The sequence below is a fragment of the Dipodomys ordii genome, unplaced genomic scaffold (genome assembly GCF_000151885.1).
Source record: "Dipodomys ordii isolate 6190 unplaced genomic scaffold, Dord_2.0 Scaffold19, whole genome shotgun sequence".
NCBI classification, from domain to species: Eukaryota; Metazoa; Chordata; class Mammalia; order Rodentia; family Heteromyidae; genus Dipodomys; species Dipodomys ordii.
This window is the reverse complement of record NW_012267235.1, coordinates 1828434-1845676: the sequence shown is the minus strand read 5'-3', so window position 1 is coordinate 1845676 and position 17243 is coordinate 1828434. Positions and strand designations below refer to the sequence as shown.

Below are 17243 nucleotides of genomic sequence, written 5' to 3'. Positions count from 1 at the left end.
CCTTCCTTCCTTCTTTCCTTCCTTCCTTCCTTCCTTCCTTCCTTCCTTCCTTCCTTCCTTCCTTCCTTCCTTCCTTCCTTCCTGCTGATCCTGGGAGGCTTGAACTCAGGTCCTGACTTTTTTTTTGTTCAAGGCTAGCTCTCTATCATTTGGACCATAGCTCCACTTCTGACTTTTTTTGTGATTAATTAGAGATGAAAGTCTCACAGACTTTCCTTCCTAAGGTGGCTTTTGAACCACAATCCTCATCTTCCTGAGCAGGATTATAGGCATGAGCCACCAGCACTGGGCCACCTCTTAATTCTATTGTGTGTAAATATATTTTGAAATAGAAGTGCCTACTCCTTAGCATTATTTTCTGGGCATGTATTTTATGAATGCTAAGTATGTATCTGCCTTACTTATTTTTTGCTAGCCCTGGAGTTTGAACTCAGAGTTTATGTGCTATTCATAGCTTTTGTGCTCAAGGCTAATGCTCTACCACTTGAGCCACAGCTCTATTTCCAGCTTTTTTGGTGCTTGATTGGAGATAAAGAGTCTCATGGACTTTCCTGCCTGGGCTGATTTTAAACCATGATCTTTAGATTTCAACCTCCTGAGTTGCTAGGTTTACAGGCTTGAGCTACTAGTTCCTGGCATCTGCCATTTTCTTTTAGGATGTATACTTCTGTATTTCCAAACTAGCTACATTCATATGTTTATCTTACATGTATATGTCTTTTTTTTCCTTTTCTTTTTGAATGACTAGGTTATGCTACGCAGGCTGGATTTGAACTCCTAGACTAAAGCAATCTTTTGTGTCTAAGCCTCCTGAGTACCTGAGACTGCATATGAACTATACTGCTATGTGTCTAGTTAATATACATATGGAGCTTTTTTTGGGGTGGGGGGTCGGTCGTGGGACTTCAACTCTGGACTTGAGTGCTGTCCCTGAGCTCTTTAGCTCAAGGCTGTTTGTTGCTCTACCACTTGAGCCACAGGGCCACTTTCAGTTTTCTGGTGGTTAATTGGAGATGAGTCTCAGCCTGGGCTAGCTCTGAACCTTGATCCTCAGATCTAAGCCTCCTGAGTAGTTAGGATTACAGGCGTGAGCCACTGGCACCTGGTAGAGCTTTTTTTTTTTTAAATACATTTTGGGAACTGGTGCCAGTCTAGTGTACTGTTACTTACTGCATGAAATGATCACAAATCCAGTCTTAATTTTGAGCTTTTTCTTTTCAACAGATTTTGCACTGATTGCAAAAATAAAGTCCTCCGAGCATACAATATCCTTATTGGTGAACTAGATTGCAGCAAAGAAAAGGGCTACTGTGCTGCACTTTATGAAGGCTTGCGGTGCTGTCCACATGAGCGACACATACATGTTTGCTGTGAAACAGACTTCATTGCACATCTTTTGGGTCGTGCTGAGCCAGAGTTCGCAGGAGGGTATGAGTATGTAGTTTGCTAGAATGGGCTATCTAGCGCTTTGCTTCATTTTATTACGGAAAGTTTATTTTCATCATCTTTGCATCTATATATATAATGTATGTATAAAATAAATTGTGCTTATAAGATCATATTTTCTTACTAAACTAAGTGAAAATATGGGAAAACTGTTCTCTGGTGTTTGGTTTAGTCTTTTGCTCCTTGCTTGAAGGGAGATGGGCTTTTTTTGGCTTTCATTATTATTATGGATTATCATTTTCACTTGAAAATGATTAAAAGACATTTTTCTTCATGCATTATTATGTTTAGGTTTTGTTCATGATAATGGCTTTATAGAAGTGAGATCTTTACAGCAGTGGGTTAAGAAATGCTTTATTTTTGTAATTCATGAACTGTGTATATTGTGTAATTACTATAATAATCTTAAATGTCATCTTTGGCTTTGTTAGGAAAACTAAACTTTAGGAATATTGTTCATAGAATAAGTCAAACTCATTTCCCTTTGCATGTTATATGTTTATGTAGCAACTGTCATTGGAATGTCTACTTTCAGCTAGGTATTTTAGAATTCAAAGACAGAATACAAAGTCACTGTAGTGCTACAAGTACTTCTGCTAAAGACTGGGCTAGACAGCTTTATGGTTGAATTATTTTATCATATTGCCTTTCTCTATTCTCAAAACAAAACAAACAGAAAGTAGGAATTTTGCTGTAATTGGAAGGTGAAAGGAACTGTCATGTCTATTGTGAGATAGACCTGATATGGCTTCTCTAGGCCTGAAAACCCTTCGCTTTAGAGCCAGTTCCTGAATTACCTTACTTTAGCAATTTTAGGACTTAATTCTACCTGCATGTGTACTTGTCATTGGTTGTATACATGCATGCTTGTGTTTTTATAAATTTATATATACATATGCGTATGTATAAATGGATTATAAATGTATAGCTGTCTTGTGATTAGGCAGATGGTGTTTAAAACCTGAACTTGGAGATATTTCCGGAATTAAGACACAGTTATTCTCTATAGGCGAAGAGAAAGGCATGCTAAGACAATAGATATAGCTCAAGAAGAAGTTCTAACCTGCTTGGGAATTCATCTTTATGAAAGACTACATCGAATCTGGCAAAAACTACGGGCAGAAGAACAGACATGGCAGATGCTTTTCTATCTTGGTGTTGATGCTTTACGAAAGAGCTTTGAGGTAAGATTGTAGAGTTAAGTTACTGCACTGAATCTTAATGTAAGACACCAGTCCTCAGAGAGCTGTGATCCACTCCTACACATAGCTTTGCGTAGAGAGGGGCTCTGGGGAACTGGAATTTAGATTTCTGAGTTTTTCCTCTTTTTTACGGGGGTGGGGGGGTCAGTTGTGGGGCTTGAACTCTGGGCCTGGGCGCTGTCCCTCAGCTCTAGTCACCTCAAGACTAGTGCTCTTCCATTTGAGCCACAGCACCACTTCTGACCTTTTCTGCTTATGTGGTGCTGAGGAATCGAACCCAGGGCCTCATGCATGCATAGCAAGCACTCTACCACTGAGCCACCTTCCCAGGCCCCCACCCTGCAATTTTTGGTCATGGGGGCTGAAATTTGGACCAGGGTGCTGTCACTCAGCTCTGCAGCTCAAGGCTAGCACCCTCCTACTTGAGCCATAGCACCATTCCTGGCTTTTTTCTGCTTATGTGGTACTGAAGAATAGAACCCAGGGCCTCTTGCATGCGAGGCAAACACTCTACCACTGAGCCAACTTCCCAGCCCATTGTTACTCCTCTAGCCTTGGTTTTTAAATTTTCTTAGAGTAAGAAGTAGAAGTTGGCAAATAAGAAACCTGACCAGGCTGGGAATGTGGCTCAGTGGTAGAGTGTTTGCCTAGCACACATGAAGCCCTGGGTTCAATTCCTCAGTACCACATAAACAGAAAAAGCCAGAGTTGGCACTGTGACTCAGGTGGTAGAGCACTAGCCTCAAGCAAAAAAAAGCTCAGGGACAGTACCCAGGCTCTGAGTTCAAGTCCCAGGACTGGCAAAAAGAAAAGTCTTTCCTATCTCCTACTTCCTTAGTAGCTGGGATTATAGGCATGAGCCACTGTGCCTGGCAAGAACTATTTTTTTCGTTGGTCATGGGGTTTGAACTCTGGGCCTGGGCGCTGTCCCTAAGCTCTTCAGCTCAAGGCAAGAGCTCTACCACTTGAGCCACAGCTCCACTTCTAATTTTCCAGTGGTTAATTGGAGATAAGAGTTTCACAGACTTTCCTGCCCAGGCTGGCTTTGAATTATGATCCTCAGATCTCAGCCTCCTGAGTAGCTAGGATTACAGGCATGAGCCACTGGCGCCTGGCAAGAACTACTTAAAAAAAACAACTTTATTTTGTCAGTTGTGGGGCTTGAATTCTGGGCCTGGGCATTGTCCTCCACTTTCAGTTTTCTGGTGGTTAATTAGAGATAAAATGAGTCTCACAGACTTTCCTGCCCAAGCTGGCTTTAAACCGTGATCCTCAGATCTCAGCCTCTTAAGTAGCTAGGGTTACAGGCATGAGCTACTGGCAAGAACTTTTTTTTTTTTTGTCGGTCATGAGGACTGAACTCTGGGCCTGGGTGCTGTCTCTCAGCTATTCAGCTCAAGGCCTACTACTCTACCACTTGAGCAATAGCACCAGTTCCGGCTTTTTCTGCTTATGTAGTGCTGAGGAATGGAACTCAGGGCCTCATGCATGCAAGGCAAGCGCTCTACCAGTGAGCCACCTTCCCAGCCCAAGAATTACTTTTAAAAGAACATTGGAAGCTTTTTATAATGCCACTATTGAGTTTGTATTTTAATCTTTTTAAATTCATATTCTATAGAATATTTGGCTAATGAATATTTGGTGTATATCAAGCCATATTTGCATCTCTTTTCATTGGGCTACAATGCTTTTGAAAATGGGATGAAATTTTATCCTGAAGCCCATCCAGGAACGCTGTTCTGAAAAGTCTGAGAAGAGTTTTAATAGTTTTCAGTGGGCAGAGTTTTATTTTATTTTTTTTTTATTTTTGTTGGTTGCGTGGCTGGAACTCTGAACCTGGGTGCTGTCCCTGATTTTTTTCACTCAAGGCTAGCGCTCTACCACTTTGGGCCACAGCTCCACTTCTGGTTTTCTGAGGGTTAATTGGAGATAAGAGTATCATGGATTTTCCTGCCCAGGCTGGCTTTGAACTGTGATCCCTAGATCTCAGTCTCCTGTGTAGTTAGGATTGTAGGTGTGAGCCACCGGTGGTTGGCTGGGCAGAGTTTTAACAGTTTTCAGTAGGCATTTTTTTTTTCCTCTTCCTATGTTTGTACCTTCAGAGATTAAATCATCTAGCCAGGCTAAGTTGTCTTTTCGTTATTTGGAGGAATGAGTTAATGGTTTATTTTCTTTGTATTTATTTTGTGCGATCCTAGGACTTGAACTTGGCTTTTTTGCTCAAGACTAACATTCTGCCACTTGAGCCACAGCCCTACTTTGGGCTTTTTTGGTGCTTAATTGGAGATAAGAGTCTTACAGACTTTCCTGCCTGGGCTGGCTTTGAATCAAGATCCTCAGATCTCAGCCTCCTGAGTAGCTAGGATTACAGGCATGAGCCACTGGCACAGGCTTCCATTCTGCTTTTTTAAACTTAGAATATTGTTGGGCATGATAGCGAATGCCCATAATTTCAGTACGTGGAAGCTTAGGCAGGAGTATCGGGAGCCTGTAGTCTGTTTAACTTAGACCCTGTCTCAAAAAAGATAAAAATCATCTGAGAAATCTGAGAAGATAGTTCTGACACTACAGTGATCTAATAATGGTGATGTTGAAATTAGAATATTGTTTGTTCATAGGTATGTGTCTAAGTATATCTTTCTCACAAAAAGTGTGTATTGACTTTCTGAATAGATTTTTTTTTGAGTTTGCCACTATCCAAGTTAACAAAACATGTGCAAGTTCTTGGGTTTGATCATCAGCACTGCAAAAAAAAAAAGTTTAAGATTCTTTATGGAGCTGAGTGTTGGTGGTTCATACTTACAATCCTAGCTACTCAAGAGGCTAAGATCTAAGGATTGTGGTTGGAAACCAGCCCAGGCAGGAAAGTCCGTGAGACACATACTCATCTCCAATAAACTACTTAGAAAAAGCTGGCTTAAGTGGTAAAGTACTAGATTTGAGCAAAAAGGAGCTTATGAACAGTACCCAGGCCCAGAAAAAAAAAAAAAGATTCTTTATGAATACTCTGATTAAATTGTAGCATGAAACATTACATGGATATGTTTGATAAAATTTAAGTTTAATAAATGAGGCTAAAGATGTGGCTAATAGGACCTGCCTAGTAAGTGCTAGGTTCTATGTTCAAACCTCAGTACTACCAAACAAAATTAACAAATGAGAATTCCTGTGGAACAATAAAGGATATTGTAAGTAACATTCACTTTCATATTTGTTTTTTTTTCTTCATATTTGTTTTTATAATAGATGACTGTTGAAAAAGTACAGGGAATTAGTCGCTTGGAACAACTTTGTGAGGAATTTTCAGAAGAGGAACGAGTAAGAGAACTCAAGCAAGAAAAGAAACGCCAGAAACGGAAAAATAGACGAAAAAACAAGTGTGTGTGTGATATTCCTACTTCCTTACAAACAGCAGATGAAAAAGAAGTAAGCCAAGAGAAGGTAGTATTCCTTAGTATCAACTCATACGTGTTGTATAGGTATTATTTTTGATTGATTTGGGCATTTTTATTATGCTTTTTTATATATGAGCTCCTGTAGTTGGTGTACTGTCTTTTTTCCCCAGGAAATTCAATGTCATGCATTTTATGAAGATAGTGTGATCGCTTTTCTTGACTCTCTCATGCTGTTAAAGCACAATATGCAGAGTGTTATTTCTGTTTGTGACCAAAAGCAGTTGTCAGTTTTGGGTGTGTGTGTGCCTGTTCTGAAGCTTGGACCCAGGCTCTCGCCCTCTGGCTTGCCATTTTGACTCACAGCTGGTGCCCTGCCACTTGAGTAGCTCTTCTGCTTTTGGCTTTTTGCTGGTTATTTGAAAATAAGCATCTTGGGTTTGTTTTCCCAGGTTGACTTTGAGCCTTAATCCTCATAGTTTAGCCTTCTGAGTAGCTAAGATTATAGGTGTGAGCTCCTGGCTTCTGGCGCTGTTCTGAATTTTTTTTTCCACTCCTGGGCCTTGAACTCAGGGCCTGGACACTGTCCCTGAGCTTCTTTTGCTCAAGGCTAGCACTCTACTACTTGAGCCACAGTATCTGTCTTTTTCTGTTTATGTAATACAAAGGAATTAAACCTAAGGCTTCATGCATGCTAGGCAAGCACTCTATCACTAAGACCTGAGTTTTCAGTGTTTTGATCACAAAGTATCTTTACAGTTGTGGTGTCTGTGTGTGTTGGTCCAAGCGTCTCATGGACTTTCCTGCCAGGGATGGCTTTGGACATTGATTCTCAGATCTCAGCCTTCTGAGTAGCTAGGATTTAGGCATGAGCTACCAGTGCCTTTTTTTGCTTAAGGTTAGGACTCTACCACTTGAACCACAGCTCTACTTCTGTCTTTTTGGTATTTAATTGGAAACCAGTCTCGTGGACTTTTTTTTTGCCTAGGCAGGTTTCAAACTGATCATCAGTTCTCAGCCTCCTGAATAGCTAGGATTATAAGTGTGAGTCATGGCACCCAGCTTAACTGTAAAGTCTTAAAATTAAAGCCTAGATTTATGCCTCTTTTCACACCTAATTCTAGCTACTTGGGAGACAGATGTTGAGAGGATTGCAGTTTCAGGCAGCCTGGGGAAATAGTTGATGAAACCCCATCTCAGCAGAGAAAAAGCTGGGTGAAGTGGTACCTGGCTTCATCCCAGATATGTGGAAAGTGACCATAGCCAAGCTGGGCAAAACATGATACTTAATTGAAAAGTAGAGCAAAAAGGTCTGGAAGTGCTGGCTCCAGTCTATGTAGTAAGTGTGAAGCCTGTAAGTTAAAGAAATAGGAGCCGAGGGCTGGGAAGGTGGCTCAGTGGTAGAGCGCTTGCCTTGCATGCATGAGGCCCTGGGTTCAATTCCTCAGCACCACATAAGCAGAAAAAAAAAAGCCAGCAGAAAAAAAAAAAGCCGGAAGTGGGCCCTGTGGCTCAAGTGGTAGAGTACTAGCCTTGAGCTGAAGAGCTGAGGGACAGCGCACAGGCCCAGAGTTCAGGCCCCATGACTGGACCCCCCTCCCACCCCAAAAAAGAAATAGGAGTCAGGCGCTGGTGGCTCACACCTATAATCCTAGCTATTCAAGAGGCTGAAATCTGAGGATTGCGGTTCAAAGCCAGCCCAGGCAGGAAAATTTGTGAGACACTTATCTCCAATAAACCACTAGAAAACCAGAAATGGCGCTGTGGCTCAAATTGTAGAGCGCTCGCCTTGAGCTGAAAAGCGCAGGGACAGTGCCCAGGCCCAGAGTTCAAGCCCCATGACCGACCAAAAAAGAAAAAAAATCTAATAAAGTGCCCAATGAGCTTTTTTTAATGCAGGTTATACTTACTAATGTCTACTGTATTATAAAATAAATTGGAAGAATTTGGTGTTATTTTTTATTTATTTAAAAATCATAAGCCTACCAAGCATGGTGGTGTAGGCTTTTATAATCATAGACACTAATGAGATGGATACAGTGAGAGTTAAAAGTCAGTCTAGTAGTAGCAAGACCTTAATTTTAAAATCAAACTAGGGTAGAGTGCTAGCCTTGCACCCAGAGGGTCTCAGGGACAGACCCTAGGCCCAGAATTCAAGCCCCAGGACTGGCAAATACATAAATACATAAAAACTAAAGCCAGGTGCCAGTTGGCTCATGCCTGTAATCCTATTTACCCAGGTGGCTGAGATCTGAGGATAGTGGTTTGAAGCCAGCTTGGACAGGAAAAATGTCTGTCAGACTTATCTCCAAAAAACTACTCGGAAAAAGTCGTAAGTGGCACTGTGGTTCAAGTGGTAGACTGCTAATCCTGAGCAAAAGAAACTGGCACAGAAAGAAAAAAAAATAGTGAAATACCTGAGTTCAATTAGTACACACTAAAAAAAGAAGAAGAAGAAGATAGCCGGGCGCCGGTGGCTCACGCCTGTAATCCTAGCTACTCAGGAGGCTGAGATCTGAGAATCTCGGTTCAAAGCCAGCCTGGGCAGGAAAGACTGTGAGACTTCTATCTCCAATAAACCACTAGAAAACCGGAAGTGGTGCTGTAGCTCAAGTGGTAGAGCGCTCGCCTTGAGCTGAAGAGCTGAGGGACAGCGCCCAGGCCCAGAGTTCAAGCCCCACGACCAACAGCAACAAAAAAAAATCCTAAGAAAAAGAAGAAGAAAAAAAGGAAGTAAAACAGGCTGAAATGGAGAAGTGGGCTCCAGTGGGAAGGGGCAGGACTAATGTGAAGAGGGGGAGAATGGGACTAAATGTGGTTAGCGTGGTTTATTCACATATATAAAGATTTAACAATGAAACTTACTGAGATTGTTTAAAGAATCAGGGAGTAACGGTTCATGAAAAGTGTGTGATAAGGATATGTTGCTTAAATGTATGGAAATTACCACAATGAAGCACCCTTTGCACAAGTAATGAACAATAATAATAATAAAAAATTGAAACTTAGACTTGTGCAAGTAATTTTCCTTAAGAGGACTGTTTTGGTGCTTTTAGCATACTTCCCATCTGCCACAGACTATTTAAAACACTTATGTTCACAATTGGTATTTAGTGAAATTAATGTTTTTATTGCTTCATCAGTTCTACTAAAATACCCTTTTATTTATTTTTGCTGAACATATTTGACAGTGAGGAATTTTGTAACTTTTACGACATTGGTTGATGCTGCCTTGATTTGTGTTAAGACACCATTACTGGAGTGTAAAAATACATGAAAAAGGCAAATACCATCCAAGTGTTATTAGCAGTAGTTATTACCTAGAGAACACTCTTAGTGATCACACCTGGAGATAGCACCTAAATTTGGTACCATTAGGGAGGGGGGGTGTGCGTGTGTGTGTGTGTGTGTGCGCGTGTGTGTGTGTGTCGTACACTTGGAGATAGCACCTAAATTATTTGTTTGGTACCATTAGCTGTGTGTTTGGTACCATTAGGGAGGGGTGTGTGTGTGTGTGTGTGTGTGTGTTACATTAGGGATGTTTGTGTGTGTGTCCTACACCTGGAGATAGTGCCTAAATTATTTGTTTGGTACCATTAGCTGTGTGTGTTTGGTACCATCAGAGAGGGGTGTGTGTGTGTGTGTGTGTGTATGTGTGTGTGCAGTACCATTAGGGGTGTGTGTGTGTTGTACACCTGGAGATAGCACCTAAATTTGTTTGGTACTAAATTTGTGTGTGTGTGTGTGTGACACATTTTCTACCCTGGCTGAGGTACTATTAACTTTTGTGTGTGTGTGCTGGTTCTGGGGCTTGAATTCAGGACTTGGGTGCTGTCCCTCAGCTTTTCTGCTGAAGGTTGATACTCTACCAGTTGAGCAGCATCTCTATTTCTGGCTTTTTTTTTTTTTTTTGGTCAGTTGTGGGGCTTGAATTCCCTGTCCCTGAGCTCTTCAGCTCAAGGCTAGTGCTCTACCACTTGAGCCACAGCTCTACTTGCACCACTTCTGCTTATGTGGTGTTGAGGAATCTAACCCAGGGGCCTCATGCATACGAGGCAAGCACTCTACCACTGAGCCACCTTCCCAGCCCCTCCCCCCGCCCTTTTTTAAATGTGGTTAATTGAAGGGTCTCACAGACTTCCTTGCCTGGGCTGGGTTTGAACCTTATTCCTCAGATTTCAGCCTCCTGAATAGCTGTGATTACAGGTGTGAGCTATACCAGCACCTGGTATTAACTCTTAATGACTTTCCCTTGATTGGTTCACAGTCTTGAAGTGGGTTAGTGATTTTTCCTGATGATATTGTAACTCCTATCTAATTAAATAAATTAATAAATGTAGCCGTTATGGAGGTATAATACCTCCTAATGTTTAATATCTCTAATGTGATCCTTACAGGAAGCAGACTTCATAGAAAATAGCTGCAAAGCCTGTGGCAGCACTGAAGATGGTAATGGCTGTGTAGAAGTAATTGTTACCAATGAAAATACATCATGTACCTGTCCTAGCAGTGGCAATCTTTTGGGGTCCCCTAAAATAAAGAAAGGTAAGTAATTTTAAAAATTAACTATTAAATTGGTTTTTTCTTTTTTTTTTTTTGCCTGTCGTGGGGCCTGAACTCTGGGCCTGGGCAACTGTCCCTTAGCTCTTCAGCTCAAGGCTAGCACTCTAGCATTTGAGCCACAGTGGCACTTCTGGCTTTTTCTGCTTATGTGGTGCTGAGGAATCGAACCCAGGCCTCATGCATGCGAGGCAAGCACTCTACCACTGAGCCACCTTCCCAGCCCATGGTTCTTTCTTAAATGTAAGAACTTTTGAGGATTTTGGAATTAAAAAATTATTTTTTAGCCCCCAGATAACATGCATTTTAGTCAAATATCTTTCTCTCTGTGTTTTCTGATTTTTGTTTAACAAAAAGTTGTAAACCCTTAATCATATTTTCACTAGTGTATATCTCCCCTGTCATTAAGTGATCAATTTTGAAATTTTTCTATGCTCCCATTGGTTGTTCTACATTAATGATAACTTCATCTGTTTTTTCCTCAGGCACTTCTCCGCACTGTAATGGTAGTGATTGTGGATATTCATCTAGCATGGAAGGGAGTGAAACAGGCTCTCGAGAAGGTTCGGATGTTGCCTGCACTGAAGGCATCTGCAATCATGATGAACATGGTAGGTTTAGATTACAGTTCCTTATTCTACTACTTGACTGACTTAAGGTCATAAATAAGGTTTATTGACTTTTGCAGGTGATGATTCCTGTGTTCATCACTGCGAAGACAAAGAAGATGATGGTGATAGTTGTGTTGAATGCTGGGCAAATTCCGAAGAGAATAACACAAAAGGCAAAAATAAAAAGAAGAAAAAGAAAAGCAAGATTTTGAAATGTGATGAACATGTAAGTGTTATAACGGGTGATTTTAAACTTTAGATGTTGAAACTGTATTCTTAGACATGGCAAGTGTAGTTTAGCTGCTAGAACTTAAATTTTTTAGGTGAGTATGTTATGTAGTTCCTTTGCTCTGTTCACCGTGTGTGTGTGTGTGTGTGTGTGTGTGTGTGTGTGTGTTATGTAGTTCCTTTGCTCTGTTCACCGTGTGTGTGTGTGTGTGTGTGTGTGTGTGTGTGTGTGTGTGTGTGTGTGTGTGTGTGAAAAGGGATGAGTTATTTGTCCAAAACTCACATGGTAATGTGAGTCATAATTCTTTCTTATTTTCATAATAGTTTAAATTTAACTTAGCTCTGTAATCTTGAGCAGTTTGTTTAGTTTTCCCATTTGCAAAATGGCAACAGTGGTCCTTAGCATATTAGGCCTATGAAGGTGAAGTGAGAGGAGCGCAGATTAGCTAGTGTAGCATGTAGAATGTGTCAGTGGCTTTGTTACTCATTGTTCCTTCTAAGACTTAACAAAAGTAGGGCATTTTGTTTGTTTTGTTATTATTGTCTTGCTTTGGAGCCTAGGGGCTAGCCTGGAACTTGGTTGTCTTCTAAAACATTTGTGTATGCTTATTTTCCTTTGCATAATAATTAGTATTATTTGCTGCCTTTTTACCTGGGCAATCTTTCACTGTGGTTTTAGATCCAAAAGCTTGGAGGCTGTATTACAGATCCAGGTAATCGAGAGACCTCAGGAAATACCGTGCACACAGTGTTTCACCGCGATAAGACCAAAGATGCACATCCTGAAAGCTGTTGTAGCACTGAAAAGGGTGGGCAGCCATTGCCTTGGTTCGCAGAACCCACAGAAACATCATTTGGTCCTGATTCTGGAAAAGGTGCCAAGAGCTTAGTTGAACTCCTCGTAAGTAATCTACGATATATTACTATAGATGTGGGGATAGTAACTGAAGGTTTCATTCAGATGGGGCATAGTGAGGGGCTTCTAAGAAATGAAGAAGATAGTATTCCATTATGTCTTAGTGCCTGCATTTCTGTTCTTCCACTTGATGAAGCTTCTCTGGAACACATTTTTTTGTTCTCCTTTGTCTCAGTGCTATCAGACATTAGTTGGGCAAACATACTAGAAAGGGGTATCATCACGTCTAACCATCTGCCTCTTTGAAGGAGGCTGTTTTAAGCAGATTTTGTCTGAGTGGCAATTTATGATAGCCACTATTCCAGACCAGGAAAGGTATAGAATCTCAACTAAAGCTTGTATTCTATATTATTCCCATTAGGTATTGTGTAGGATAAAGACATAACTGAGCGTGGAAAATACTTTAATTGGTATTGTGACTTTAGATGCATTACATTGGATTTCATGTGACCACCCAGTGCATAGTATATGTGTATTGTGCTGGGAGGAGATTGACGTCTCTTTTTTCTTTTGCCAGTCCTGGGGCTTGAACTCAGGGCCTTGGCACTGTTCCTGAGCTGCTTTTGCTTAAGGTTAACACTCTACCACTTGAGCCAGTGTCCCTTCTGATTTTTTCTGTTTATGTGGTACTAAGGAATTGGAACCCAGGGCTTCATGCGTGCTAGGCAAGCACTCTACCCACTAAGCCACATTCTCAGCCCTGACCTGACTGATATCTTTTCTATAATCAGCATTCAGTTGTTTAGTATCCTTTGGAATACTCGTGTGTGTGTGTGTGTGTGTGTGTGTGTGTGTGTGTGTGTGTGTTATAGTTTACTGGCAATGCTCTGTAACTTTGCTGGTCCTAGGGCTTGAACTCAGGGTTGGGCCATTGTCCCTGAGCCTCTTTGTACTCAAGGCTAGCTCTCTCATCACTTGAGCCACAGTGCCACTTTGGCTTTTTGAGTAGTTTATTGGAGATAAGAGTCTCATGGGGACTTCTCTGCTCAGAATCTCAGCCTTCTGAGTAGCTAGGATTACAGATGTGAGCCACTGACGCCTGGCTTGTAACTTTCTTTAAAAATTGGTTATTATAGAGGTGATATACAGAGGGTTTACAGTTCCATAAATCAGGTAAAGAGTACATTTCTTTTTGGAGCTCTGTAACTTTTTAAGTTAAAAAAGTTACCTTAGTTTGTAGAGACAAAACTTTCACCAGCATGTCAGCTAGAGATAAGTTAGGTATTGCTAATTAGTTACATCTATAATCATGGTGGTTTTTTTGCTATTGCTGTGTTTTGGTAGTGCTTGGGTTTGGATTTATGGCTTTGTGTTTGCCAGGCAGGTGTGATACCACTTGAAATACATCTTTTGCCCTTGTTGCTTCCCCCAGTAAGGTTTTTACTTTTTTCTGGGCTGCTATTGAATTGAGATCCTTCTATTTAGTTCTTAGCTGGGATAACAAGTACATGCCACTGCTTTCAGCTTTTTTATTACTACTTGAAATGAGGTCTTGTGAACTTCTCTGCCTGAGGTGGTTTCAGGCAGAAATCTCCACCTCTTGAGAAGCTAGGATTTACAGGTGTGAGCCACCACACCTGGATAATCGGTCATTTTTAAAAGTCAGAAATGTGGTGACACCATTTTGTTATAGGAATCTAGGATAAATTGTCAGTTCCATGTTTTAAACCAAGTTGAGTTTAATTTATATTATAAGTAATCTATATTACTTTCTAAGACAGAATGACAGGGGCTAGGAATGTGGCTTAGTGGTAGAGTGCTTACCTAGCATGCATGACCCCTGAGTTTGATTACTCGGTACCATATAAAGAGAAAAAGGCAGAAGTGGTGCTATGGCTTAAGTGGTAGAGTACTAGCCTTGAACAAAAGAGGCTTAGGGACAGTGCCCAGGCCCTGAGTTTAACCCCAGGACTAGCAAAAAAAAAAAAAAGACAGGATGACACATTTCTATTGAGGGATGGGGTGGGGGGAGGAATTCTGGGCCTGGGTACTGTCCCAGAGCTCTTCAACTCAAGCCAAGCACTCTGCCACTTGAGCCACAGCACCACTTCCAGTTTTCTGGTGGTTAATTGGAGATAAGAATCTCATGGACTTTCCTGCCCAGGCTGGCTTTGAACCGTGATCCTCAGATCTCAGCCTCCTGAGTAGGTAGGATTGCAAGCATGACACACCGGTGCCCTTTTAGGGTGACATAATTCTTATTTCAACAAGTCCAAGGCTTTATGTGACAGAACTGAAACTAAGAAGCTAGGCTACTTCCATTTTTAGCTTAGCTGTGTTCTATGGGCTTAGCATTTTGCATTCTCTAAATAATGCATTTAACTGCTTCTTTAATTTGCAGGATGAATCTGAATGTACTTCAGATGAGGAAATCTTTATCTCACAAGATGAAATACAGTCATTTATGGCTAATAACCAATCTTTCTACAGCAATAGAGAACAATACCGACAGCATCTGAAGGAGAAATTTAATAAATATTGCCGCTTAAATGACCACAAGAGGCCCATTTGTAGTGGCTTGTTGACAACGGCTGGAGCAAATTAAATAAATAAAATAGCTCTGTCTTTCAATGAAACACTCAAGATGACTACTGCGCCTTCTCTTTCAAAAACTCTTAATTTAGTGACTTATGGCAAAATTTTATCTTAAAATCAATGTGATTCTTTCTTGTTTTGGGAGACGGTGGAGGTAACCTCATTAGTTTGTTCTTTCTTCAGGCTTGTGTCTTTAGTTGCGTGGCTGTACAGGCCTGCCATATGATTTAAGCCATCTCTTTTCATTAAATGTTTCTCTTCCTGTGAGACTTACTAAAGCAACTTAGTGGCAAAGTAATGTTGTACTTATACTTCTGTACAGAAATGACAATGAGCTGAATATATGGTTTTACAAAGTAGACATCCACTTGCGAAATGTTTGGATGTAATGTTAAAGCGCAATGTGCAAAATTTAAAATAAAGAATATTTATTAATACGCACAGTAGAATTTGGTGTACATGTTTCCACTTAATGTATGGCAGTATATTAGTATTTGCCACTTGTGATCATGGTACCTGTTGATGGACAGAGGGTACGGAGCAAATGAGAATAGAGATACAGATTGTTGAAGACTAAAAGTTCTTCACTTGATCAGAGTTATTAACAACCAAAAAAGCAGTTTTTAATCTTGTTCTGAAAGAATAAATTTGCTGCAATACCTTTAAATACTGGCTACCATTTTACTTTCTCATGGCCTTTAATTGCTGTATAAAAGTTCTTAAGAGGTAACCAAAAAAAAAAAATCTCAGAGGTTTATATGGACTTAGAAGCTAATGAAAACAAAAACAAAATGTAGCAGAATTTCAGCCAGGAATTGTTGGATAATAATTACTCAGCATGTGTGATGGGGATCAGAAGGATGCACTGAGAACTGACTGCATTGTTAGCTGTATAAATGCATATACATCCTTATCTGTTTTCCACCAGTAAAGTCACTGCTGTCACAAGCTATCCTGAATACTGAAGATGTTTTTCCAGGAGCAGCATTTTGCTGCCACTTACAAGGCCAAGTCAAATAGCACAATAAACAACATCCCTTAGAGCTTTGTATGTGCATGTAGATAGTACTTCATGACCAGCCAACGGGTGGTAGGGCAGTTATCTCTTGCAGTGTATGGAGTGAATTTTAAGTTTGTTTTTTCCCAATAAACCAAATTTCTAAGATTTCAAGTGGGCAACAGTGGATGCTTAGATTTTGTTTTCATAGTTTCATATTTCTTTGGTCCACCTCCTGAGTTGTCTTTTAAATCTAAATGTTGTATAGAATTGGAACAGAGGTAAAATGAATAATGATTCTTCTCAGACTCTTGTTTGCTTTCATAACGGAAACTATAAAACATGACTGTATTCCCTTGCTATGAGCTGACCCCCTCTACCAGAATAGTCAAGTGTTACTATGAAAGTCCTAAAAGCTATGGCTGCTTTTGTTTTAGTCCGCACTGGGGCCATATGAAGATTGGATTGGAACTTAATTCTGAATGCTGGGAGTAGTGGAGTACACCTGCATTCCCAGCTCTGGGCAAGTACTCTACCAATGAGCTTGTGCTCAGACTCACAGATCTTTCTTTGGAAGGATAGTCAGACTAAGAATGAGGAAATTAGGCAGTTTTTAGCCCTTAAAAAAAAATAATAACCCTATGTGGCCAGAGAACAAAGTAAGCTCAATTCTGAAAACAACCCAAGAAGGGAGAATGGAATGAAGATGTTTGGAGCACTTCTGTAGGCTGGCTGGACTGTGCCCATCCTGCTTTGCCCTTTCTACACCAGTATACTTACCTTTAATGTGGAGAAACTTGGCTGGAGATAGAGCTCAGTAGTAGGGCACTTGGCTGAGTTCCTGGGTTCCACCTCCAGCATACTTCAAAAGTAGGTACTATCTCGCAGGATGGTTGTGCATGTCATACAGTAAGTACTTAAATCTGCGGTATGCCCATGGGGAAGAGGTGTCCGAGATAAGTCAGTAGGACATCCCGCCTGGGTGTGGGTTGGTGGTATTTCAGGGTTGGCACTCAGGATCTCGGTCTTGCTGAGCTGCCACCTGAGCCACACCCCCAAGTCCTAAGTGTTCTCTTTACCATTTAGTTCTTTCTCCTTGGCTACTAAATGTCAAGAGACAGGGTAGGGAGAGCGAGTCTTCCTCAAGGATATTCAGCGTTGATGGCTTCTCTGGGCCAAATTCTTCCCATTTGCCCTAAAATTCTCTTATTTGCCCTTTTAACTTTGGGTTTGTTTTTTTTTTTTTGGGTCCGGTTGTGGAGCCTGAACTCTGGGCCTGGGTGCTGTCCCTCAGCTCTTCAGCTCAAGGCTAGCGCTCTACCACTTGAGCCACAGTGCCACTTCTGGCTTTTTTCT

At 40.9% G+C, this 17243-nt stretch overlaps 1 protein-coding gene across 4 annotated transcripts in view; it reads left to right on the top strand.

The window, feature by feature from the left end:
- The window catches only part of Ggnbp2 (gametogenetin binding protein 2), a 39898-nt gene extending 24341 nt beyond the window's left edge, over positions 1-15557 (top strand). The window contains exons 7-14 of one of the 4 annotated variants that reach the window (XM_013013375.1): positions 1225-1428; positions 2456-2630; positions 5895-6089; positions 10438-10585; positions 11086-11211; positions 11289-11437; positions 12119-12340; positions 14697-15557. In XM_013013375.1, the coding sequence (XP_012868829.1) occupies positions 1225-1428; positions 2456-2630; positions 5895-6089; positions 10438-10585; positions 11086-11211; positions 11289-11437; positions 12119-12340; positions 14697-14900 (1423 nt within the window). In that variant the 3' untranslated portion in view covers positions 14901-15557. Of the gene's footprint in view, positions 1-1224; positions 1435-2455; positions 2631-5894; positions 6090-10437; positions 10586-11085; positions 11212-11288; positions 11438-12118; positions 12341-14696 lie in introns of all 4 variants that reach the window. The other 3 variants (XM_013013376.1, XM_013013377.1, XM_013013374.1) reach the window with 3 other exon arrangements.
- The last annotated feature ends 1686 nt before the right edge of the window (positions 15558-17243 follow it).